A 27175-nucleotide genomic window follows, 5' to 3' on the forward strand; every position below is an offset into this window, starting at 1 on the left:
AGGCATGATACTGAGAAATGGCAGGAACCTCAAAGGAGGTGTGATAGGGTTGCCATGGGGGGTCTTGCCTTGGGGTTCTGGGAAAATGCTGACAATGTGGCCTGTCTCCATATCAATGGCTATGTTGAGAAACAGACATCCACCTACTATAAGTGAGGGATGCAATATCTTCTCATTTCCAGGAAATGGAGGGAGTGGGTCAGGTAAACTACAGAGGTTTAGGTGGAAAGTTTTGCAGGGAAGATAACACTCCCCCACTTCTTTTCTTTCCCAGACCTTATATAAGAAATTGGAACTTTATTTAGAAAAGTAGATATCTTTCCCTCACTTTGTGAACAAGTTGATTGGTATGGATGAATGAAACATTACGATATGGAATTTCCGACTTCGTCAATTGGTAGTGACAACTATCATTTATTGGCAACACTTGCTGTGTTCCAGGCACTGTGCTAAGAGCTTTACATACACTTTTTTATTCATTCTCCCCAAAACATTAAAGGAAAGTAATAACATTTCCTATTTATAGATGAGGAATATGAGGCTCAGAGAAAACTTTACGTCCTCAAAGTCATGCATCCAAAATGGCAGATCTGGAGTTCCACCCGAGCCTGCCCATGCCCAAAGCCTGGATGCTATCTCAATGTGGGCAATAATTTGCTTCCCTAGGGTAGTGGAAATCTGGGGGGAAAGAAACTCTTTACACTAGCACAAGCCTACATACTTATGTCATCAGTACCAGCAATCTGAGCAGCATTGTTGGTTCCTGAATTAATATAGATTACCTGGAAAAGGGTATTTTGCTATCATAGTCCAAATACTAGTCATGGTTAGTTATACTGGTGTGACTGGTGTGATTTCTGTATTTTGTGTCCTCCTTCTGATGTCATTGTTAATGTGTTGGTCATTATGGAGTTGAAGACACACAAACATTAGGACCGACTCACCTGTTGTCTCTTCTGTTTGTCAGTATTGGGGAGCATGTCAGATCATCACTGGTCCACAGATGTCTACAGACCAAGAGCCAACCTCCTTATGGAAATTGTCATTGCCCTTTTAATAAATCTTACAAATTGTATAAATCCAGCAAAATTAGCCAATAGGAAGTGAACTGGGGACCTGTTTTCTCCAGAATACCAAATTTAGAGAAGTAATTGCCTTAATTTGAGGTAATGATTGTTTGAGGTGTGGGCGAGCAGTTAAGTGTAGTGGTTAAAACTGCCCTGGCGTCAGACAGATTTGGGTTTGTATTCTGGCTCTGTCACATACTAATTATGTGGTTTCAGGCAAGTTAACATCTCAAAGCCTTAGTTTCCTCATTTGTAAAATGGAGCTAAGAGTACCTACCTCAGGGTTCTCAAGAGGAATAAATGAATTTATCCATTGAGAGCTCTTAGCACAGTGCCTGGAACAGAGAAGCACTCAGTCAATGTAGCTATAATTACTAATGCTGATGCTTCTACTGCTATTGTGTTCATTCCACTTGGAATACCTAATGTAAGTGACCACCTAAAAATTCAGTTGTAATAAAAACATTGATTTGATAGGTATTTATTTAATTATTCATAATATTTGTGTCCTTAACACAGAATTTTCTTTGGGGCTGGTAAATTTTGGAAGGCTCCGCTCCTGGATAGGTAGTATACTAAATAAGTGGTGGATACGATGAATTAGATAGTTTCTTTGCCAACGGAAGCCCTTTCTTTGTTCACCTAGCTCTCTGGTTTCTTTGCAGGAGGAAATTGATGGGGTCCTGAGAGAGGATGTCGTGGCTGGGGCACTTCACCAATTGGGGCGCTCAGGCTCTGGGACCGAGCAGGTCTACCTCAATCTAACTTTATCAGTGAGTATGACAACATTGCCATTGGCTGGCTACATCTTGACGCTGGTTGGACCATATCCATTTTCTCTAGTACTCATAGCTTTTGTGGTGGTCCCAAATTTCAGAGTCTTTCATTTGCTGGAGACTGGCAATAAGAGTTACTTATGTAAATGTCAGACATCAAAGAGCCTGGCCAATCCAGCAATCAGCCCTCCAAATTCCTCTGTTTCCATTCCCTTCACAGTCTATTTCTTTCATCTTAAGTAGTCTATATTATAGTAATCAGTGCCTCCTTTCCAGAAGGTTGAATTTGATTCTGTAAAACCAATCAAAAACTCTTTAAGAATTTTCTCTCTGATCAGTGCCAGGACGAAAAATTTATATCTGAATCCAAGGGAACAAAGTATTTTGGTATTGACTTTTCCCCTCTAAGCATGTCAAGAAATAAATAGCTTTGAGCTAGAGCTACCTTTCCAAAAGATACCTATTATTAACGAAGAAAAAAATTCTTATTCATCAATTTTCAAGATTTCGATACTAGCACAGAATCTTAGCTCCAGTTTTATCATAAGAGAAGCTATAAGAACAGAGTACTCAGAGTATTTTAGCTTCTTTCCTTCTTTTGTTTCTCCATAGTCCTAGGAAAAAATTAGTTTTATTTTTTATTTTATTTATATATTTAAATATATAATAAATATATTTAGTAATAAATATTTAATAAAATAGTAAAATAAAATACTAAAGAAATATAAATAAAAATATTTATTATTTTTGCTAGGAAGCAAATTCCTCTTGCTTCCTTATATTGTAAAGCATTAAGTATTCCTTGGAGAGCCACAGAGTAAATGCAGATACATAGGTGAAAAAAGTGTACTGAAATTTTGTCATAGCACCATAATTTAGCTAAAGTATAGATAATTCATAGCAAGGCTCTTCTGTCTTGGATTTGAACTAGTAAACTATCCAAGAAATGTTAAGCTCTTTTCACCCATGCTGGTTCCACGGTGTGTCCTTTGAGGACAGCATATTAAGGCTCTAATCTTTTACTGTTTTCACTTTATAACATTTTGTGGATGACTCATCCCGTCAGGCAGTAGCAGACAGGGAGCACCCTGTGTGCATTGCACTGTTAGGCATTGGAATGGTAGGTAATTCCAGCAGCCAACACATCCCACACAACTCCCTTTCAATCAATATTCTGCTTATGTATGTAGTGCTATGCCTTAAATTGATCTATAGAAAACAGCAATCCTTTAAATCTTATTTCAGCTAGATGGACTGAAGTTTAACTTACTTTGCCACTGACCTCCTTACATTTGAGATATTACATGTTGAATTACTTTGCCTTAATAACCTGTCTTACTGAATACACTTTCTCAGGGGTGCCTGGTTTAGTGATTTCTTTTCCCCTTATATCTTATTTATGTTATGTGTTATTTTTTACTTTCTCTTATTACTTATGTACCTAGCTTCTCTGCTTTCAAAGTTACGTGTCTTAAGGGCACAGTATGGCTCTCTTTCATCATTGTATTTCTCACCACGCTAAGCACAATGCCTTGTATACAGTAGGTTTTCAGTAAGTATTTATTTGTTACTGTTCTAGTGGCCATCATTAAACATTCTTATCATTATTGTATTTGAGAACTTGCTTTTTTAGTTTTTTTTTTGAGGAAGACTAGCCCTGAGCTAACATCCATGCCCATCTTCCTCTACTTTATGCGTGGGACGCCTACCACCGCATGGCTTGCCAAGTGGTGCCATGTCTGCACCTGAGATCCAAACTGCTGAACCCCGGGCTGCCAAAGTGGAACGTGCGCACTCAACTGCTGTGCCACCTGGCCAGTCCCTGAGAACTTGCTTATAATGACACTTCCTTGGTTGGCTTTTTCTGATTCTGACATCACAACATAAACCAGTGATGTGAATCTGTTCCAAGGGACCAAATTCCCCTCCAGCTCCTCTTGAAGTTCACTAGAAGCCAGTGCAGAGGAGGAAAAACTATCCTCTACCCTCTAGGTCCTTCTGGCTGATCTAAGAATTAAATTGACATGAGACAGAATAACAGGAGAAAATCCAACAAAGTTTAAGAATATGTACACATGGGAGAAACTCAGGAGAATGAATAACTTGCCAAAATGGCAGACGCCACCACCTTAAATACCATTTTCAGCTAAACACAAAGGAGGATATTGTGGGTAGTGGTTTGGGACTTCAAAGGGGAGGAAGGCAATTCACATGGAGATGGAAATGCAAGTGTTTGGCAAATAAATGTTTGCTGGGCCGTCTATAGACAGTGTGACCTGAGAGAGAATTTTGTTAAAAATGGGCTTAGCAAGTATCCTCCCAGTCTGCTGTACCCAGAGCTGTCTATGGTGATGGCCTGTCCTGGGGCAGGCCTTCTGTCTTAAATTCTTGTAGGCAGTTAGGGGAAAGATCAAAGTTTCTTTCAGCATCTTTTGTCCTTAAAATTAATCAAGCCAAAGAGACACATTTTGTGGTGGCAAATTCTGATCCCCACACAAGATTTCATGGAAAGCGTCTTGGACAAGGATTCAGGAGACTTGGACTCACTTCTCTATCCGTGACTTGCTAGGTGATTTTAGGCTATTTACGTACATTTTGTGCCTCATATTCTTCATCTCTAAATTGGAAATAATCTGCCCTACGGATCTCAGGTTTGTTTGATCTGATGAGATTATTGTAGGAGAGCTTTGAAATTCATTGAAAATGAACCCTGTGAAAGTGTAGGTGGTATCGTTATTAATGATCTCCCAATTAGGTGTGAGCTCTCTTTAACATTTCATTTAAATTCTAGGCATTTGCTTTTTCTTTTCTCCTGCTAGATAAAGGCTTTGGCTTTATCGCTATTATGTGTGGGGCTTTTTTAACATAGAACTCTGCTGTAAAGGTCTTCATGACACCACTTTAATTTGCCTTTTCAGGTTGTATTTTCTTCTTGCTAACAACACTAATTTTCTAAGGTATTATTTTCTTCAGAGGAATGCGTTTTTTGATGGTGTATGTAGTCTGTTTTGAGATCCTATTAGTAATAGGCTTCAGATTTTGCTCTCTCACTTCTACCTTACTTTTGAAAGAAATTCTGGATTCCTTTTTTTTTTGAGGAAGATTAGCCCTGAGCTAACATCTACCACTAATCCTCCTCTTTTTTTTTGCTGAGGAAGACTGGCCCTGAGCTAACATCTGTGCCCATCTTCCTCTACTTTATATGTGGGGCACCTGCCACAGCATGGCTTGCCAAACAGTGTGTAGATCTGCATCCAGGATCAGAACCGGTGAACCCCAGGCCACCAAAGCGGAATATGCGAACTTAACCACTATGCCACCAGGCCAGCCCCCTTGGATTTCTTTTGTCAACTATTATTTCTAGATGTCATGAGAAGGCTAGTACTAACCTGTTAAAACAACATTAAAGGCTTTTACCTTTCATTTTCTTAGGGATATGATTTAATTGACGTTAGCATTCTCTGTGGATATGTTCACCTACAGAAGTTGGATCTTTCAGTAAATAAAATTGAAGGTACGTAATTGTCATTCTAGTAAATTGATGGATCACTGAATTATTTCCAAATTTAAGCTTTGCAGTATGTAATATAGTTTAATGCTAAAAAACTTGATATAAGTACTATTGTGGATCAATTTATATATTGTGCCTCTGCTTTCCATGTAAAAAAGGCACCAATGACTAATGAGTAAAGAAAACAGCACAGGTCAGCAAACATGTGATCTTATCTTGTGGTTGAGAGGCACTCGGTGATACTGGAGAGTACCAGATGGAAGGTTTGCTTTGCTTTTTCCTTTTAAGAGATGAATTGTTCCTTCTTTAATACTTCCTGAATATTTGATGATTCCCTTTTCTTTCCGTCTATTAGTTTATTCAGTGTAGATGACTTGGTCTTTTTTCGTTTTTCCTTTAATGAATTCTTTTCTTTATTTTGCGTTTGCACCTGCATTTTAATCCTGGCTGGCTACTTCCGTTCTTGTGTGAGCACCAGGAATTCACAAGTTAATTTTCCCCGTCTTCTTACTGTCTCTGGATATTTAGCTGATCCTTTTAACTCTAACTCTGCCATTTTTAGTTCTATATAACATATATGTTGTGACACCTTGTTCACATTTAGTGACATTAGTCACATTTTCTTCAAAACTTAATCCTCGGTTCTAATTTTCTGAACTTATTTGAAGTTAAAGTGTACAATTTCTTTTCTTTAGACTTCTAGGGGAGGAAGCAAATCCTTATTTCTGATCTGCTTTCTTGACTGATAATCTTTCTACTCACTTCTTTAGCCTGTCTTTTTTATGACAATTAAATATTGCTGATATGGTCTTCTCTGGCTCATTTTTAATTTTTTCCACTCACATGACTGCAATAATTAAAATCCACTTTCATTTCAATGACTAAAAAATATTCTAGCATATTTTAATTCTTAAAATGCTACTGTTTTTGAAATTTTTTTTATTCCAGTTTTATAAAACTGCCTTATGGGAGATTACAAACATGTACACAAGTAGAGAGACGGTTGTAGTGAATACTCAGGTTCGATAATTATCCGCCCTTGGCCCATCCTCTTCATCTATACCTCCCTGCCGCCCTTCCCCAGAGTTATTTTAAAGCAAGCGCCACATATCATAGCATTGGAAAGACTTTTTTAGTGCTGCTGGTGGGACCTCTCCCTGCGCCCCACATCTCCTGGGTTGGTTTCATTTACTGGATAAGGAATTGCAGAGTGGTGGGAGTCTTCAACAACACTTAGTGCTAGCAAAGAGGAAAATGTGGCTTCATACCCTCGCCGCTTGAGCAAGGAGTCCACAGTTGCCAACGAGGCTTTCCTCTTCAGATCAGTCTTCTTTAATCTTTTATGGCCCATTTGATTAACTCATCAAGTGCTTGAGAACACGCTGTGTTAAGTACAGTATATTTCTCTTTTTGTGAGGACAGCTTTATGGATGATTTGAGGTAGACCAAGTTTCAACCTGCATCAGAATCACCTGGGGCGGTGGGCTGTTGGAACATGGATGGCTGTGCTCCACTCTCACAGTTTCTGATTCAGTAGATCTGGGGTGGGACTTGAAATGTACATTTCTAATTAGTTGCTGGGTGAAGCGGATGCTGCTGGTCCAAGACCACACTTTGAGAACCACAGATGTAGACGTGAGGAGCTCCTGCCATCTGGTGGACACAGAGGTCACTACACTGATAGGGAATGAACGGGCCCACCGGAGTTAGACGGCCAGCAACCCAGACCGTGGATTTTTTTCTGTCAGTGATTTGGCCATTTACACTGAAAGCATTGGCCATCTACAAAGTATGAACTGTACTTGCCATCTGTTTATCTAAATGGTAGCTGCTCCTTTTGCTTCAAGACAGAACTCCATGGTACAGCACTTACCTGCCCAGAGAAAGATGGGAGTATGGCGGCCAGTGGAAATTAATGGTTGAGACCACTCCTGGCAGACACAGAGCTGAGCTCAGAATGGACAAATAGGCAAAACTTGCAAAGCAATGACAGTTTCTCCTTAGGGTTCCCCTCCCAGGCAGCCTCCCTGGGCTCACTCACTAATTCCCACCCAAGTGTTAATGTTTCAATGTATTGTCCCTCCTAGATTGATTTCATAAAAAAGACAGGCTAAAGAAGGGTGTGGTTTAGACCAGAGAAGTGAAGTAGAAATTGGTGGGGATCTTCTGGCCTCAAGGACCCTTGAGAGGGAAAGATGTTGCAGGAGGTGGGTGGGGAGGTGACCCTCACATTGCCTGTTCCACCCACTCCAGGGCACAACCCCAGCCGCTCCGCCTTGCTTCCTTCTCCTAGGCTGGATGTGTCTTTGCCACCTGGTGAAAGGTAGATGCACATTGCTTGGTGTGGAGGTTCCAGTCTCCCACCAGGGACATCCTTGGAGGAGGTGTAGTTGCTGGGTCTATGACCTAGAATGAGAAGACAAGGAGACATTATTATTACCATTGTCAGGTGGAGAAATAAGTCACTGGCGAAGACAGACAGTAAACCCGCATCCTGTGATTCTTCCTGAGGCTTCCCTGATGCCTCCTGCTGCTTCCAAGTGCATCTGCTGGAAAGTGGCAAAGAAAGGCAACACAATACTTCACCATGTTTATCCTTTACATGCAATTTCCTTAGGAGTGAATATTAGCACTATAGTCTTTTTCTTAGTATTCGAATTTCAGAATATTTGCTTGGGATAAAATGCAAAACTCAGATGTGTGTTTGAACCAATGCACAGTCGAAGTAAAATAATAGCAATCATTTAAATCACTTCAAATAATTAATGAGATTTAGGATTAAGTCCAACTAAAACAAAATTTAATTTATAACGAAGCAAGTTCTCTAATTGTGGCATTTTCCATCTTTCTGAAAAGACCTAATTTGGTTATTTAGGGACTAATTGTCAAGAGGATTGTCTAAGGCTTTAGTTCCTCATCCTTTCCTCCATGACTGGCAATCTTTGAAGCATTTGACTGATCGCAGCTTGTGGGAGAGTGAGCCGAGACACAGAGGCGGCCTCGGTCGTATTTTACCTGGCTGTCTTGGAGAGGGGGATGGAAGAGGTGGGGAGGCCCTGGGGAGGAAGGTTAAATTGTAGGCTCATGGAGAGTTTTCCACACTGTGTGTGTGCACAGTGTGTGTATATGTGCATTGCACACGCTCCTGTTTTTATTCATTTCACTCATCTGGAATGACTAAGATGTGCTTGCCTCTGACAATTTTAAAAATTTTCTGATATGGCATATGCTATTTTTAATGACTTTGTATAACTTTTATTTTATTGACTTACCTTATTCTGTATTTATTTTTCCCCCAGATTTGTCTTGTGTGAGTTGTATGCCTTATCTTCTAGAACTTAATGCTTCTCAAAATAAACTGACTACATTCTTCAATTTCAAGCCACCCAAAAATCTCAAGGTAGACTTTATCAATATACCAACTACCTATCTTAACTAGTTTGCAAAGTATATTAATAAGCAAAACAGCACTAAAATAGAGAATTCAGAAAGAATAAGATGTAGGGGTAAATAATATTAGTATCTGAGATGAAATAAAAAAGGAGAAGGATTCGTGTATCATTTATTTTGGAAAATGGAGATGGTTTATCAACAGATAATCTTTTTAGGGATCTTTGAAAACCTAGAGTTCAAACTGAAGAACTAACTTCCTTCTGTTCGCTCTCCCTCGTCTAAATACTAGTTATTATTTGTATATGTTTATCATAGCAGAACAATTTTATACCTGAAAATGTGTAAAAATGTCCGGGGCGCTCAAATTTTGCCCTCCTTATTTATCCAGCCTTTAGTTTTTTTAGAAACCAGTGATTTCAGATCCTCATTCTTGCTTCTCTGAACTTGCTTTTGCATTTCAGAGGCAGAAATAAACGGTCTGTGAACAGAGGTTGATGGAGCAGCTTGCTATACTGTAGAGTGCCGTGTCTCACGCTTTCATGCGCACATGGATACACTGGGGTTCTCGTGAAAATGAGCTTCTTGACCCAGTAGGTCTGAAGTAGGGCCTGAGACTGTGATGTCTAACACCTTTCCAGGTGATGCCCCTACTGCTGGTCCATGGGCCACACTTAAGCAGAGAGGTCATAGATTAGTGGTTCCCAAGCTTTTCTGCACATTGGAATTACCCAGGGAGTTTTAAAACCTCCTGATGCCTGGATCCCACTGCCAGAGATTCTGATTCAAGTGGTCCAAGGTAAGACCTGGGCATGGGAATTTTTAAAAGACCCCCAGGTGGCTCTAAAGTGCCAACAAAGTTGGGAATCATTGCCACAAGCTTAAGATGAATGTTCCTCTATTGGACTCAAATATTTCATCAAAAAGTTACTTTTAGGAATGGACATCAACCATTGCCCTTTATCATGCATTAGTTTTATGTTATTTACAAACCAAATTAACTTAGATCCAAAGTGTTCTGCTGGGGCTTGCACAAATATGCAAAATCTGTTTGAAATTAAGAATCTGATTACCCCAGACTGCCAGTGAGACCCCTTCTTAATTTTTTTTCTGTTCTTTCACGTCACTCCATCTTTATCAGTAGTGTGTTTTTTCACTATAAAATTATAGCTATTGCCAAGATGACATCTCTTTGTCCAAATAAGCCACATCAAGTGCCCATTTGTACTCAGTCTGGGGCCACATGGTCTCCAGGTTGGCAGGAATTGTATTTGCAGGGCTGTTTCAACTCTGCCTTCTTTGCTGTCCCATTTCGCCTTCTCCCCCACCCCAGGGAGTCAGTCATGACACCAGCGTGACCCTTGCCCTGGGAAAAACTTCCTTGGAGTTCTTCCATTCACACCCTACCTCACCCCACCCCCACAAGAAGATTCCACAAATGAACAAAAACAAATCGGACACCCCATCTAAGGTTCCGAGCTCCCAAAGAATTAAGAGTAAATGTATTGGTAACTTTTGAGAAGTGCTTAGAAAGTTCCAGACTGCCCCTGAGGAGGTGCTTCAGCTCTCTGTGAGCCCTCTGTGAACCTGAAAGGCAATGATGGAGGTGTTCCAGTGTTTTCAGTGCATTATTTTATTTAATCCTCCCAACAAAGCTCTGAGGCAGCTGGAACGGTCCCATTTCACAGATGAGAACACTGAAGTCTAGAAAGGTTAAGTAACTTACTTAATCTTTCCCAGGAGCCAGCAGGGCTGGGATTGAACCCGATGCCTGAGACCCAAAGCCACATCTTCCCAGTAAATCAGGCTCATGGACAGCGTCCCATCCTCTTGGAAAGCTCTGTTTCCTTTTCATTTATTATGTAAGGCCTCGTGCCAGCAACCAGAGAAAACATACATTTCCTAAAGAGCAGGGGCTTGTTCTTGCACTTTTTGTATTTCCTGGAATGCTTTTGTTCTCAGGAGGTATAGAAGGTTCATTTGATTGTTGGGTACTTCCTACAAGGCTTGGGTTCCAATGGAACTCCCAGTGGGAGTCAGAGCGATATTATAAGCCTTTTAAGGTCTCTCCACAGACCTAATATCATAGGTGTGAAGAGGGCACAATATTGGCATATGGCCCGACAGCGGTATAGCTGATAGATACGAGCAGACACTGTTATGGCACAAGAATGAACGGTGTTGATGAAAAAGTATCAGTTATAAGCAAGCCTGGAAAATTATGTTTATTTATAGTCCATCATTATTATAGAGAAAAAAAATGAATGTGAAACTTCATTACATCATGCCAAACTGACCTCTTATTTCAGTCATGGTATGCATTTTACATAGCTGCAGTTTGTACACGCGTAAAATTTTGTGTTCTGATTTCTTTTTGTTTTTTAAGATTTTATTTTTCCTTTTTCTCCCCAAAGCTCCCCCGGTACATAGTTGGATATTTTTAGTTGTGGGTCCTTCTGGTTGTGCCGTGTGGGACCCCCCCTCAGCATGGTTTGATGAGCGGTGCCATGTCCGTGCCCAGGATCTGAACCAGTGAAACCCTGGGCCTCTGAAGCAGAGCGCGCTAACTTAACCAGTCAGCCCCTGGGCCAGCCCCTCATTGTTTTTACAAACAATATTTTGTTTGCACATTTCTGCTTCTTCCATGGTCCTCAAGCTTGTCTTTTACTGACTAGTTCTGTTGCCACATTGTAATCATTTTAGCCAGTTGTCTGCTCTTGCCCTTGGCGTTGTTTTCAAAAAAATTTTTTTTTGATTCAGTATTTAAAGTTTTCAGTAAAGTATTTAATACGTTGATAAAGTAACCGTGATACATATTTTGGGGTGGAATCACAGTTTTAAAGGGCACAAAAAGATAAGAATTGTGCTTATTGTATAGTTGCTTGCTGGTTTTCCAGAAAATGATTGCAGTGTGCCCAGCAAGTTATCAATGCAGGGCTTCAAAAAAGTTGGGTTTTCCTTTCCTTTTTAAAAAAGAAATCATTTTTGCTTATCTTTTGCCGGTAGGTGAATAATTAAACAAAGTTACTTAATGTTGCTTTTCTTTAGTCTCATATTTTTGAGTAGGAACAACTGATGTTGCTAAAATAGTCAGTTTTGAGAAAGAGTGTTAAGTGAAGAGGCATGGCCTGAGGGATGAATAAGAAAGATTTTTCTGGCATTTAGGGGGTAGCATGGGAGAATACATTGAGATAGAAATAGAAAAGGCAAAGAAAAGAGAAACAAGATATGCATATAAACTAAGTGAATAGAGTTTACAAGGCATTAGAGAAAATGAAAGAAATGGTGGTAACTAAGGGTGAAATTGAGGTAAATCCTGAAGGAAGATCAAGAAAAATTGAAGTAAATGCTGAAAACGGAGAAAATAGCTACAGGAATTGAAAGTGTTGAGGTTTCGAGGATGTCTGCATGGCCGCAAGGAAGGGGTCTCCTCCTCAGCATCCCTCAAGGGGACAGACAAGGATCCTACTTAGAAGATGATTCCATATGGGTAAATATGACAGCCTGAGTGTATTTTCAATAGTGAATTCTAACCCCACATCCAAAACTACATTCTTCTTGTGCAATTAATTATTATGTTTAAGATAAAAATGAAAAATGAAGTTTGATATATGTTCTCTTTTTCTCATCAGAAGGTGGATTTTTCCCGCAACCAAATATCTGAAATGTGTGATTTGTCGGCATACCAGGCTCTCACTAAACTAATTTTGGACAGTATCCTTTGAATGAGTAACGGGGAAAATTTGGTTAATAGGCCCATTAATAAATGTGTATCAGATGACATGGAATAGCATCAGATAAGCAATTTGCTAGCGATGTGTGGCTCATTGAAATGATTAAGAATTGATATTCACAAAATGAGGAAAGATTTTATTTGCCAAGGAGTGGGATTGCAAGTCAAAGCTTGCCAAGAGCATCTTATATCCGAAAAGCTAAGTAGGACAGTCGTTCTTCTGATTAACATAGGCTTATCTTTAAGTCTAGAACCAGATAAGAAGTTCTGTTTTAACTGGCTCCTTTTCAAATTTACTTAAACACGTGCCCTATTTTATATAAATTCAATATCTGAAAATCCAGATAAAGCCAAAAGGAAAATTAGTGATTAGTTATTTCACAAAAGAATTCGTACCAAGCTCCCTTTAAATAGCGAGCATCTCTAGTGTGTTTAAAATATGTATTGATTTAAAAAAAAAAGCAAAACCAACAACTTTTGGTTATCAGCCTACTTCAGGAACATATCTATTGCACGAGTCAGGCTCCCATGCAAACAGCACCTACTGTAAAGTAGGCGGCACCCTCCAGCTTCTGGAGCTTAGGGGGTTAATTGGGGATCTGTGAGTTTAATGAGCTCGAGTCTTTTCTTTACACCAGGGGCTGATGTTCTCTGGGTGATGAGGGAGCAGCACCTTCTCTTTCTCAGTAAGCATCTTTCTACCTCCCTGAGGATTTTTCAGGAGAGAGTGGAGAATGAAGTGATTGCCCTTGGGTGCCTCATTCCAGGGATGTGGCAGCAGCTGGTACACACTACACTCGTAATAGGGCTGAAATGTGGGGAGAAGGGAAGGTACATTTTCTTGAAGACATATTTTGTAGAAAAAAACCTTTATTCATAGATGGAAAGCTTATAACACCATACCACTCTCTTTAGAACTTGTGTGTGAAAATGAGCAATGAATAGACATTTAGATGGTGCTCTCGAAATGAGAAGTTCTCCTGAACGTAGCCTAATGAGAAAATGAAATCTTTTGATGACAAACTAAAAGTAGTATACATTAACAGCACCTGTCCACAAAACCTCACTTTATGCTTCAGTGTCATCTAGATTGAATTTGCAAAGAGCTAGAGTCTGACAGCCCAGAAGCTGTGTGGCTCAGAAATCCACTCATCTCAGGCCATCTAGAAGAATGCTGCTCAAGGAGGACCAGCAGCACCAGCATTGCCTGGAACTTCTTAGAAATGCAGACTCTTGGACTCTATCCCAGAACTATGAAATCAGAATCTGCATTTTTTTTTTTTTAAACAAAGATTAGCCCTGAGCTAACATCCACTCCCAATCCTCTTCTTTTTTGCTGAGGAAGACTGGCCCTGAGCCAACATCTGTGCCCATCTTCCTCTACTTTATATGTGGGATGCCCTCCATAGCATGGTTTGATAAGCGGTGCGTGGGTCTGCACCCAGGATGCAAACTGGTGAACCCTGGGCTGCCCAAGCGGAGCTCATGAACTTAACTGCTGTACCACGGGGCTGGCCCTCAGAATCTGCGTTTTTAACAAGACCCCCAGGTGATGTGAGTGCACATTAAAGCTTGAGCAGCCCTGGTCTAGAAGTCAGCTGCCCCCCTAAACTCCTACCAGCCAGAAGAGACTGAGCTTCCAGAGCCCCTTCTAATCTTCAGGGCACCCTGAATGAGGATGGGGACGTGACAGTCTGGGGTTGGACCATCTGTGCTCTGTCTCTCAGAAAGTTATTCTCCTATATGCAGCATGGAATTGCCAGAGAAAACAACTCCACAGTATTTTGGCCTCCAAACAGAGAATGCGGTTTAAACCGTTTCTGTCATGAGAGTCTTGACTTCTATATAAATTTATCTTTCCATGTAAAAAACTAAAGTATTATGACTTTGTAAATGTCAAATATCATGAAGAAAGTAATTAGGGTTTTTTTTAACTTGACTTTAGATGTAGCAATTGAATCTTATCTCCAAAGTATAAAAAGCTATAATTATTACATCAGAACATGGACACTTAATTAGAATGTAATATGTAACATAGAATGTTCCTCACCTGAGTATTTAAAACTGCAAAGACAAGTAGGCAAAACAAACTACCCTTCATAAACTATTAATGAAAGAAACTTCTTAGATAGCTTACAATTCTGAAAAGATAGTAAGCTAGTTTGTAAACAGTACTAAATATGCTTCTCTTTTGTTCATTCAAGCCTATTATATTGTGTATAATTACACAATTAGATTAGATTTTTGAAAAGACTAAAAACCTTTGAGATAAAAAAGAATTTTTAGACAACTTTTTTATGCCAGTACATTTGAAAACAGATGAAATGGACAAATTCCTAGAAAATATTATGCACCAAAAATGCTGATTTGGAAATAGAAACCCTGAGTAGTCCTTGACTATGAAAGGAGTTCACTAAAAATTAAAATAAATTAAATTAAAAATCTTCATGCAGAAAAGCTCCCCAGACACAAACTTTCAATCGCAGATCTTCCAATAATCAACAGTTCTTTCAAAGATTAAAAATAGAAGACATATTCACAGTTCATTCTAATGAGGTTACTTTGATATCCAAATCAGACAAGGAAGCATAAGAGAAAGGAAAGTGACAGACTCATTTCACTCATGACTTAGGTGTAAAAATCCTAAACAAAATATTGGAAAACTGAATCTGACAGCATATGAAAAAGATAATATACCATTACTAAGTTAGGTTTATCTCGTGAATGTAAGGATGGTTTAACATTAGAAAATCAACAATGTCAATAAACTACATTAACAGATTGAGGGAAATAAACCATATGTCAATAGATGTAGAAACTCAACAGATTTAGAAAGTTTAATAAAATCTAGCACTCATTCACCATAAAAACTCTTAATAAACTTGTAGTAGGGAATTTCCTCAACTTGATAAAGAATGTCTATAAAAACATTTGAAACAAACCTTTTCTTAATTGGGGGCAAGTTCTAAGCATTCTTTAAAATCAGGAACCAGACAAGGATGCCCACCATTGCTACCTGTATCCATCGTTGTTTTGAAGTCTTAGCCGGCACCATAAAACAGGAGAAAGAAATTAAAGGTATAAAGATTGATAAGGAGAAAATATAAGTAATTCTTTGCAAATGGTATGATTGTCTACAATGAATATAAAGAAAAACTTGCAAAAAACCCACTAGAAATAGTAGAGTTTTGGGAGTTCAACAAGATAATTAGATATGACATTGATAAACAAATCAATTACATTTCTCTATACCATATACAAGCAATTCTGAAACACAACTTTAAAGAGACACCATTTACAAGAACAATAAAAATGAATCTTATTAAAGGTGAATAAGACCTGTGGAGGGAACATAATAAAACTTTATTGATGGGTATTAAAGACCTAACTAAAGAGAAATATATCCCATCTTCCTGGATCAGAAGATGGGAGAAGACACGTAAAAAGAATTTTGTAGAAAATGAATCAGATAAGCTAATAAACACATGAAGAGATGTCCTTCTCATTTATTTTCAGAGAAATATAACTCAAGACCACATGAGATAGTATATCTATTCAATTGACAAAATTTAAGAAATCTAAAAATACCAAGTGTTGGAGAATGTGTAGATCAAGAGAATCTCTTTTTTTCGTCCTTATTTTTATGAAATTAATTCAAACGCTTTGGAAAACTATTTTATACTGTCTTGTAAAGTTGGACATCCAAATTTCCTATGCCTTAGCACTTTCATTCCTACATTTGGGAAGTTTAGCATACATGTATCTGGAGATTTGTATGAGAATGCTCACAGCAACATTGCTTGTAAAAGCAAAAGTTGAAATAGCCCAAATTCTCATTGATAAGAGAAAGCATAAATTATGGTGTACTCACACAAGAGCATAACATACAGTAGTGAAAATGAGTGAAATGTATCTCCATGCAGCAATAAGGATGAATGTTAATAAAACAGATTTAAATTAGGTATAAAACCAAGGAAGATAGACAATTCAGCATAGTGGTTGTCTTTGAGAGCAAGACAGCAGGGTGTGAAGGAGAGGTGCACAGAGGTAGACGTAAGTTGCTGCTAATGTTCTGCTTCTTGGGCTAAGGGTGGTGGTCGGTTCAAGAGTGTTCATCATATTATTTAAAGTAAATAAAAGTGGGCCATGTATGGGCCAATGATATACCTGTGTCCATTAAAAATTTTTAAAATCTGAAAATTATAAGTTTTTTTGAAAACAATTATTTATCAAGCTTCAAACTTCAGCGGTATCAGAATCCCCTGGAGGGCTTGTTAAAACACCTATTGCTGGCCCCCATCCTCAGAGCTTCTGGTTGAGAAGGTCTGGCGTGGGACCCAAGAATTTGCATGTCTAACAACTTCCTAGATAGATGATGCTGATATTGCTGGTCTGAGGACCACACTTTGGGAACCATAGCTCTAAGCTCTTCAGTCCTCTCTATTATACCTTGCAAGGCATGCTTTCCTCATCTGATGCCATTCCATTTGTCCTTTTTTGAATGCGTTATCTTTTTTATGCTTTTTATGTTTGTTCAAGCTTTCCTTAGTGGGCATATATGTCTCTTTTACTTAAGGGGAAAAAAGTGCACTTCTGTTTAAAATAACGTTAAATTAAAATGTAATTATCAATATTAAAAAGCAGTTATTTAAGATAAAAACAGATCAGTTAAGCTAGTAATGCTGACAATGTGATTACAGTAGATTATGTTAATACCTCAGAATAAATTAACTATAAGATATCAACTTTTTAATTTATCTTATAATGCTGTTTTGTCCTTTTATATGTGGATAACTGAGGACTAATTGATAATCATCCTAAATCACAAGATGATAAACTTCGACAAGGATAAGAATATTTGTTTGTCTTTAGAAAGAGTATAGTTTATTCTTTACCTGTAAATATTGACTGACCATTGGAATTTATTTTATAATTATAGAATCATGGAATTTTTAAAAAGTGACATGGAATTTTTCAATCCAGACAGAACTTTAGTGATTGTCTAGTGCTAACTCTGATTTCACAGAAGAGGAGCCTGAAACCCAGGGAGGTTCAGTGACTTGTCCAAGATTATTTGGTAAATGGTTGAACTGAGGCTAGTCTTCTGAGTTACATTGTTTTTCCCGTGTTGCAATTCACTCGGTAATTACTACTTTTATCGTATAGCCATTTAAAGTGTGTGTGTTTCATTTCTTAGAGAGATTCCCTCTTACAGTGGAGAACATTTTTCACTGGTAAGGTGATATAGATCTTTCAGGATTGGTTTTGATTAAAGCCATCATTGTGGTTCTCTCCACTAAGAGAATTGTGATGGATTTCCTACTTATTTCTCAGTAACTGTTTTCTATACACCCAAACCATATTTTATGATTGTAGACAAATGAATAAGAGCGAATACTGAACTAGTGAATAATTCATGTCAAGCACTGTGAACTGCTGACAGCATCGCCAAAATGTGAAAATATATTGTTGGACTTTTCCCTAGCTGTAAACTTATGCTAATGTGCCACTGGGTTCCTTCATTCAGTTTCCACAAGGGTCTAAAATTCTACTGTAGAAGATTTATTCACAGAATCGTAAAACTTTAGAGCTGGAATGCAGTAAGATCATTTTGAGTTCTTTGAGTCTCTTTCTCCTGATAGTGGCCTTTTAAAATAAAAATGTACCTGAGAGGATTAACCCAGTAGCTAATTCATTGTAATAGTTTAGCAATTTATCAGACTATATTTCTTCTTATCAGAAAGTCTCAGGACTTACAAAAGAACATGAAAGAATAATGTAAGGAGGGAGGACAAGTAACATTTTGTGAAGGTTCTTAAAATAAGAAAATGTGAGATTGAGGAGATGAAGGTATTCCTGGAAGCTGGCTGCAGCTCAGAGCTCTGTACGGACCAGTCCTGCATGTTGACCATGACCATTGCTGGTAGCCACATATGATGTGACTGTGGGAGGTCTTAGGGGAAAAGCTCTTGTGCCACTGTAAGAGGTACTCTTTACTCAAGAACATGATTAATCTATAGCGCCTGAAATTCCTTGAAATTTAAGGGCGTGTGAAGAGTTGGGAAATAGGAGACAATTTTTCTGAAATGAACCTATTTCTCAACAGAGATGTTCAGTCAATTCCTCACCCTTTGCCCCAGTGCTGTGAGTGACAGCATGGTGGCTGCAGAGCCATGGCTATGATTGCAGTGAGGCAACTATATTCCCACTCCTTTTGGCTCATGCAACAGTAATTTTCTAAAACCTGTCTTGTCGTACTAGTCAAAGCTGGATGTACCAAGGGAACTATGGTTGGCCTCTAACGTCTTGGAAAATTACTGTGTACACAATAAACAAGCTTTCCTTTTCAATTCCCGTTATCTCTTGATAGTTTCAGGATTCCTGTTTTCTAGTCTTCTGATTCTTGCCTGCTTCCCATGGGAATGCTTCCTGACTCAGCTACACACTAGCATTTGTTTTTTTCTTTGCCATAATTCAGAGTATCTTCATTTTGTTTGGAGCAGAGCTATCAGGACACGAGTGCTCCTGAAACAGGGCTTAAAGACTCTTGCCTCCTCGGCTAAATTGAGACAGATGGCCATTTGAAGAAGTTTTCCTTGGCTAATTTTTCTTCCCAAAGATTGCTACCACAAGGATATTTTATTTCATCCATAGCTGTATGAGAGTTTAATCTCCTATATCCTACATTTCACATCCTTTATTGTAATACGTATCTGCAAAAATCTGGTCTTTGTTCTAGTTCCAGAATGATTATTTAAATGGCCCAGAAAATGGAAGCAGAAAGGAGCATAGTGTTTGTGAGCATAAATGTCTATTTGTGGAACTATTCTGGCCAGAAGCTCTATGAAAGTAGATTTGAAAATGCATGTTGACAACAAGCAGAACTATGCTTCAGCCCAAGGATTGAATCTGAAACCAATGAAGAAAATCTAGGAATTTGTGGTTTATTGGGCAGTGTTGTATTGTCATTGCTTCTAGTTTCCTAATTTATCTCTTTCTCTGGCCGAGGTCTTTTCAGAGTCAATCCTGGCCTTGAATAGTCCATTTTGTGCTGTTGGCCAAGAGGTACAGGATGTGGTTCCTTGGCCTCATGTGCTTGTAATTCACTAATGATAATGATGGCTTGCAGTTAGGAGGTGCTTTACAATTTGTGCAACTCATTCACGCCCATTTTCTAATTTTTTCCCATGATCTAACCTTTGGCCTTCCTGGCAACCTGGTGTCATCCCCACTTTGCAAATGAACAGTAGGAGCAGGGAGAAGATAAGTCACCTAGCTGGAAAGTAATAGAGTTAGGATAACTAAAAGTAATTATGATGAAAACTATTTGTTTTTGTGATCCTTATGATCCCTTCTATCCTCTTTAAAAAATGTGTTGATTCTATGATTAATGGAAGGAGATAGGTGAGGGGTTAGAAGTTGACCAGAAAAGCCTTTGAGGAAGAAATGGTTTGTCTAGAGTGGATACCAAGAATTGGAATTGCTGCGACATGTTTACAGTTACGATAGACACTGCCAAATTGCCGCCAAAGTGGCTATATCATAATGAACCCTCTCACCCAGGAGTGTGAAAGTATCTGTTCTTCAAAACCTTTAAAGTGTTTGCTAAGCCACTGGGTAAAGGATGGCATTTGTCTTAATTTGCAGTCTTCCAACTGTGGATGAGGCAGAGTGTCTTTTCATAAATTTATTATGTTGGCCACTTGGATTTGCTCCTCTTGGAATTCCTTGGACATATTTTTTCCTCCATTTTCTGTTGGGTTGTTTTGCCTTTTTTTGCCTATTAATTTATTGTCGTTCTTTATGTATTCTAGATAATAATCCTTTATATATGTTATGTTTTTTATACATATGCATTACTATATATATTGTGAGTATGTTCTTCCAGTCCATCGTGCTTACTTATGTAACTACAAAAGTAATAGAAGTAAGAAAATAAGGTTATCTGTCAAAAAGAAATACTTAACATGTTGGTTTAATGTGAATGTTAAAAAAATGAAAAAGAAAAGAAAGTGGAATTTGAAATTAAGTCCTGAAGAGTGGGCAGGGTTTAGAAAGGAGGAGGAAAGTAGTATGAAAAAAAGGTACGCTGCCAAGTAAGAAAGTTGTTGGTACATTCCAGAACTATTGAGAAGATTGACCTGGCAGAATGGAGAATTCTCATTGGATTATAATGGGGAAAAATTAGATAAATAGGTTTTGCTTAAAGTGAAGGGCCTTAAATGCCAGAGTGAGGAACTTGGAATTCATCCTATGAGAATTTCTTAATTGAAGCGTGATATCCAATCAATATTTTGAAAAAATTAACCTGACTACAGTGGGCAAGGTGACTTGAGGGCAGGAAGAATTAGAAGTTAGAGGTCCCTGTTGGTGCTGAAGCTGACTTAAGTTGGCAGAGGAGTGAATGAAAAGGAAGGCTAAAGCGATGTTTTAAAGCCAAAAATGCCAGGTCTTGGTGATTGTAGGCTGTCCTGAAGATTATAAGTGGCTGAGAAAATGGTGATGTCTTAGTTACTTTGGAGGGAAAACTGAGCTTTGGTGGGGAAATGATATTGAATACTGGAAATTTGCCAAAGAGACTGAGAACAGAGATGGGTGAGTTTGCAGTTTTAGGTGACTACAAGGATAGAACACAGAAGAGAGGAAGTTAAAATTGTAGCAATGAGTAGAAATGTAATCAATGAATGAGAAAATGAATGCAGAGTTTAGGCCTCATTTATTTTAAAAGAAGAAGAGAACCCGATATAGATAGAAAGAAAAGGCTGTTCCTCTCTCTATCGGGGTATTGGTTTTTTTTTTTTACCACTCACTTGCTGCAGGTGACATCTCCCAGGCTGCTACCTGGTTATGAGGATGAGAAAGCTGGGCACATGTTGTCTTTCCAGGGTGACCCTGTAGTCAGAAGCCATGCCTGTGGGAAAGCAGAGGAGTTTCTCATGGAGACCATTCAGGAACCAAGGAAAAACATACTGCCAATGAGGCAGCTTTGAACCACTCTGAAATGTCTTTCTTCGCTGATGAAATCAGCACATGTGAATGCAAATACAACTGAGCACACTCAAAAGCTAGGCCTTTTTAAAAAAAATTAATTTGAAGTGGTGCTAGTATTAATTTCTCTATGAAAAATGTATTTCAAGAATTAGTGTTCATTCTGTATACGGCATATAGCACTGCTTTGTTTATGCTGTTGTCTGATTTTTCTAATGATGATTTAACACTGACTCTTTTTTTCTTCAAAATGTTTCTAATAACATTTTCCTTAAACGTAGTCACGGTATATAGGCAATGAGATAGAAGAAATCAGTGGACTCGAGCTGTGCAACAATCTAACTCACCTTAGTTTGGCCCAAAACAAAATCACAACAATTACTGGCTTAGGCGTGTTACCAATCAAAATACTTTGTCTGGTGAGTCTGACAGAAATGTTATTCTTTATAGAAGTGCTAGTTAATGTTTTAGTAAGTATATGAATGATGATTAGGATTTTTCAAGTTTATAAAGAGCTAATTCCTTTGTGAAATGTTATTGTCTTCAGTTTTGTTTGCTTCTTTCCATATCTGGTGTGTGTGTTTGTGCGTGTGATATCAATATTTCATGGTAAAGTAAAATGGTTTTCTAATTTGGTACTCAAATTCAATTTTTAAAAAGATTGACTTTTTTACACTGAAAAAGAAAAGTGTACTTTTAACAACTATTAAAAATGAATTTTTTAATGTCCTATTGATGAAATAATATTTAAGGATAATATTTATTGCTGTTAACACTTCATTGCTCTCAAATGAACAATAAGATGTTCTCTGGGCGCTGAATTTTGGCAGTTCTTTTATATTAATATATGCTAGTCTCCCATTCTAGGAAAGCAGAATTAGTGCTGAGAATAAATGAACAATTCCAATCAGAAAGTTTAAATTTTTAAGATTTTTCCCATAGAGAGCACTCTTCTTAAGCTACATGACATGCTATGTGACTATGACTGAATGAAAGTACAGACAATTTATTAAAAAATCAACAGGATCATAATAGTTCCAAAGATATACACAGTATTTTTTAAATAACAGTATAGCTCACTAATTTGGGGGCTGATAATACAGTTTTTGGGTTATCCAGGATTCTTTCTTCTTCCTTTCTTCCTCTCTCCTACTTCTTACCCTTGGGTGGCTCTGCTGTTCTTTGTTATATCTCTATATCTGTCACAAAGTGGACAGGGAGGACTTTAAGCCATGAGGCTGGTAGCTTATTCATTTCTTATGTCAGTTATCCCACCGAAGAGTGTTGGACTGTTGTTTGAAATGACGTCTTGGGTTATCTGCAGATTTTTGACATGTACGATGTACTATTCCTGTCTTATTTAACCTCAGATACCTGAAGGCTGGCTGTGTGTTAATTTTTCTTTCCCCGAGCTTGGAGCTTGAATTGCTTTTCCATGACCCTTCGCTCCTACAGTGAGTTAGGTGAGGGTAAAGTCCTTCCCAGTAGTGAGGATGAGACTGAGGCGTGGAAAGGTTTAATAATTTCCCTAAGGTTTCATGGTTTCTGTTCACTTAGGCATGTTAGCAAAGCATAAACAAAATGAATTTGATAAGTTAGATTGTAAATTTTAAAATTATAAAAGAAAGTCACATTTTAAAATTATGCTGTCTTGAAGGATTATTGGCAGTATGGACTATTCAATCTGTAGCTCGTTAGAACTTTATCTTTTTCTTTACATATCTTTTTTTATTGGCATTCCCATTAACTTTAAGTGGAGCATGATATGTGGAAAGAGATATGGGGGTGTGCTTAAGGGAATGAGAATTGAACTCATTATTAAGAATAACAACACATACCACTTTTATCCTAAGAGTTTGTTTCAATAGCTAAATAAGTAATCCATGTTGACAGTTCCATTTCAAGTAGCTTTTAGAAAAAGCATAAAAGACATTTTTTCTACAAATGGATTACGTGGATTGTTCCCAGTCCCTGCCCCCATCACTCAAGATGAACTAGAAAATACAGACTATGCCATCATTCATTTTCCTTAAAATTTTTGAGAATAGCAAGGGTGTCTTTTCCAAATGTTAATAAAATATAGAAAATAAAATGCTACACATTTGTTTCAACAGTTTTTAATGCTTTTATTTTTTAATTCATGGAATCATAAAGCCAGTTGCTTTTTACTATTGACAATAATTTATTTGACAATTTAGAGACCAAAGAACAATTCACCATACAAAACCATTGTTAATTCACTACCATCAACTTTTATGATAAATGTAAGGGAAAAATGTGGTTTGCTTATGGGCTATTCTGTCAATCACCTTCCTTAGCAAGTAAGGGCATTGCATCCCAAACTTTAAAATTTGTTTTTTCTTAGTAAGAGGCACTTGTTTTTTCCCTCTCAAATTGGGGAGATTAAGACTATTTCTCATTTCATTTATTTAAGAAAATAGCTTCTCTCTAAAGGCCCCCTTTCCCCTGCTAATCATGATAAAACAAACAAGAACTGTTCATGCAGAAACTGGATGTCTACTTTGAGGAGTGATGTATCAATTTTTCAGCTTTGGATAAAGAGTTTGAATAGATGGCTTTCAACTCAGAATATTTCTCAGTTCTACTTTCTTTGATGACCATAGGCTATCTAATTAAACTTTTCTATGCCTCACTCTACTTTTATGCATCTACCACTTTGAAAGCCATCAGAGACGCTGTAAAGAATTATTACAATCTATCTTCCATATCCGCAGCACTTCAAAGTTCTTTGGGAAGAAGAATATTGTATATAAGTTTGATATGTGGGCATATTTTAGATAGGATGTTAAGGTCCTTTTTCAGTAAGTTACATTAATATGGATATTATGTTTAGAGTAGTTTTTTTCTTTTCCTCTTCTATCACTCTCTAGAAATTCTTTGAACTCTGAACAGTTGGAAGTTTGACTTAGGCAAAATGGGATTGTGAGTATTTTTTCCTTCTTATCATGGAATTTTTCAAACATATAAAAACATATTAAAAATATAGGGAATAATTTAATGAGCCCCCGTGCACCATCACCCAGCTTTATAGATTATCAACATTCTATTAATATATTTTAAAGAACCATAGAATTATACCAATGAATACAAATGTTACTCATTATTGAAATGAAATCTTATGAAAAATAGGATGAAAATGAGCTCTTGCTAATAAATGTACCAGGAAACATATACCAGGAAAAATACTGTAGATGGATAGGAATACTGTAATTTTTCAGTTTTTAAGTGCTTATTAAAAGTTTAAAAAATTGAAAGATGGGCATAATATGGCATTAATTGAAACATCAAAATTCTCTTTATTATGATTTTCAACTTGAACTAAAAGTTTAATTTACTGTGGTATATTCTTATACCTCAAGGCTAAGGAACCCAAGGAATTATGAGTATGTTGGAAAATGTACAAGAGAATGCAAATTATTGTTATCACTATAATCTATTGTTATGGGTACGTAGGGGTTGGGAAAGAGGACATTTGAGTCTTAAATTTTTCTTTGTTTTATGCTCATTGTCTGAAAGGATGCTTACGTGTGAATTATTGAAGAACGTAGACTGGTTATCTATTGTTGAACAGCGAGCCACCCAGGTATAGTGGCGTGGAGAAATTTTATTAGCTAACCGTTTTGTTAGCTAACAGTTCTGCAATGTGAGTTGAGTTCAGTTGGGTGGTTCCTCTGCTGGTTTTGCCTCATTCAGCTGGCAGATTTTCTGGGGGCTGGACTCAACTGGGATGCTGGAATGGCTGGGCTTTTCCTCTCTATCTAGACTTAGCACCCCTCTCCATGGGACCTCTCCTACTCCATGTGACCTCTCCACAAATTCTCTCTGATAGAGTAGCTACAGTTCTTACATGGAACCTCAGGGAATCTAAGACACATGAGGAGAAGCCGCCAGGCCTTCTTAATTCTTAGACTTGGAACTGGCACACTTCTGCCGTATTCTTTTGGTTAAGACAGGTCATAGGTCCACCTAGATTCAGGAGGAGGGAACTGCACAGGAGCATCAATAACTGGAGCATGTATCACACTACCACAGCCCTGGTAATGTGAAGTGATTATACTTAGAATGTTTTTGAAAATAAAGTGTTTGTGGGAGTTACAATATTCAAGTGATTTATTGTGATGGTAATGAAAGGATTGCATTAAATTTTTATTTCTAAAGATAAACATGGAGTTATGCCATCATTGGGCTTTAGGTCAGAATGTTAAAAGCTTATACTACCTAACTTTTGTCTATTCTGCTGACTTGAACATTCATCTTGCTTTAACTTTAGTGAAAATATTGTATTCTGAATCTTCCAGCTGAAAAACTGGAATTTCTTTCTGGGGTTTATGTATATGTGTTTAAGAAGGTGAGTGATGAAAATAAGAATGTGGGGAACAAGAATGGCTTACTGATTTTAAGAGATTTGGGCCAATTTCCAGAATGAAAGCTTGTCATTATGCTTTTTCCTCCTGGAGGCCTTTAAGACATTAAGGGTATGTTATCAATTTTAGAGCAATAACCAGATTAAGAAGATCACAGGATTGGAGGAACTGAAAGCCCTGCAGATCGTGGATCTGTCCTGCAATCAGATCAGTAGCCTCCAAGGCTTAGAGAATCATGACTTCTTGGAGGTGATCAACCTGGAGGATAATAAGGTGATGTCATAGTCTCTGTGTCTACACAAGAGGACATGTTAGAACCCATTATTAGTTTCTCAAGGGCTGTTGCATTAAACGCCAACTTAGAAATGTTATTCCAGAAAACCTCTGAGAGCAACAGTTGCAGAAGGACTATTTTGTTTTTGTTTTTGTTTTTTAACAAATACTTACAATTCTTAATTTTTGAAAATTTGATGATCCCTAATTACACAGTTTTAAAGGTTTAACTGCAACCAACTGCACATGACTTTGTGAAGTGGATGTGTTCCTGTGAAATTTTGTGTAGAAAAATGGCATTAGGAACGTCTGAAATGTCAGAGCAGGGAGAGTGGAGAGACAGGAATAGCGTCAGGCTGGTGTTGCGCATGCCTGTCCTTTAAAGGGAAGAGGAACAAGAATTCCTATATCCTATTGGTAACAATGGCGTATCTTCCCAATCTGTGTGAGTTGGGGATTGGATTTATTCACATTACCATATCTGGCTTAATGCACATTTTATTTCACAAATTATATAAATTGACTTGCAGTCTTTTTTTTTCTTTTAAAGATTTTATTTATTTATTTATTTTTAATTTTTAAATTTTTTTAACTTTTTAAAAATTTTTCCTTTTTCTCCTCAAAGCTCCCCAGTACATAGTTGTATATTCTGGTTGCAGGTCCTTCTAGTTGTGGCATGTGGGATGCCACCTCAGCATGGCTTGATGAATGGTGCTAGGCCCTTACCCAGGATCTGAACCGGCAAACCCTGGGCTGCTAAAGTGGAGTGCACGAACTTTACCACTCAGCCATGGGGCCAGCCCCAGGCTTTCACTCTTAATTACACTTTCTTTCTTTTCTTTTTCTTTCTTTCTTTTTTTTTTTTTTTGGTGAGGAAGATTGACCCTGAGCTAACATCTGTTGCCAATTTTCCTCTTTTTCCTTGAGGAAGATTATCCCTGAGCTAACATCTGTGCCAGTCTTCCTCTATTTTGTATATGGGATGCCGCCACAGCGTGGCTTGATGAACAATGTGTAGGTCCACACCTGGGATCCAAACCCACAAACCCCGG

At 37.9% G+C, this 27175-nt stretch overlaps 1 protein-coding gene across 7 annotated transcripts in view; it reads left to right on the forward strand.

The window, feature by feature from the left end:
* Positions 1 to 27175, forward strand: part of LRGUK (leucine rich repeats and guanylate kinase domain containing) — a 109269-nt gene that overhangs the window by 5635 nt on the left and 76459 nt on the right. For all 7 annotated transcript variants that reach the window (XR_011438239.1, XM_001498102.5, XM_070265828.1 and 4 more), the window contains exons 2-7: positions 1733 to 1840; positions 5276 to 5357; positions 8654 to 8754; positions 12377 to 12458; positions 21760 to 21884; positions 25980 to 26123. Coding sequence is in view for 6 of the 7 variants with exons in the window: in XM_001498102.5 (XP_001498152.2) it covers positions 1733 to 1840; positions 5276 to 5357; positions 8654 to 8754; positions 12377 to 12458; positions 21760 to 21884; positions 25980 to 26123 (642 nt within the window). In the remaining variant the exon portion in view is untranslated. The remainder of the gene's footprint in view (positions 1 to 1732; positions 1841 to 5275; positions 5358 to 8653; positions 8755 to 12376; positions 12459 to 21759; positions 21885 to 25979; positions 26124 to 27175) is intronic.

The sequence above is a fragment of the Equus caballus genome, chromosome 4 (assembly GCF_041296265.1).
Source record: "Equus caballus isolate H_3958 breed thoroughbred chromosome 4, TB-T2T, whole genome shotgun sequence".
Taxonomy (NCBI): Eukaryota; Metazoa; Chordata; class Mammalia; order Perissodactyla; family Equidae; genus Equus; species Equus caballus.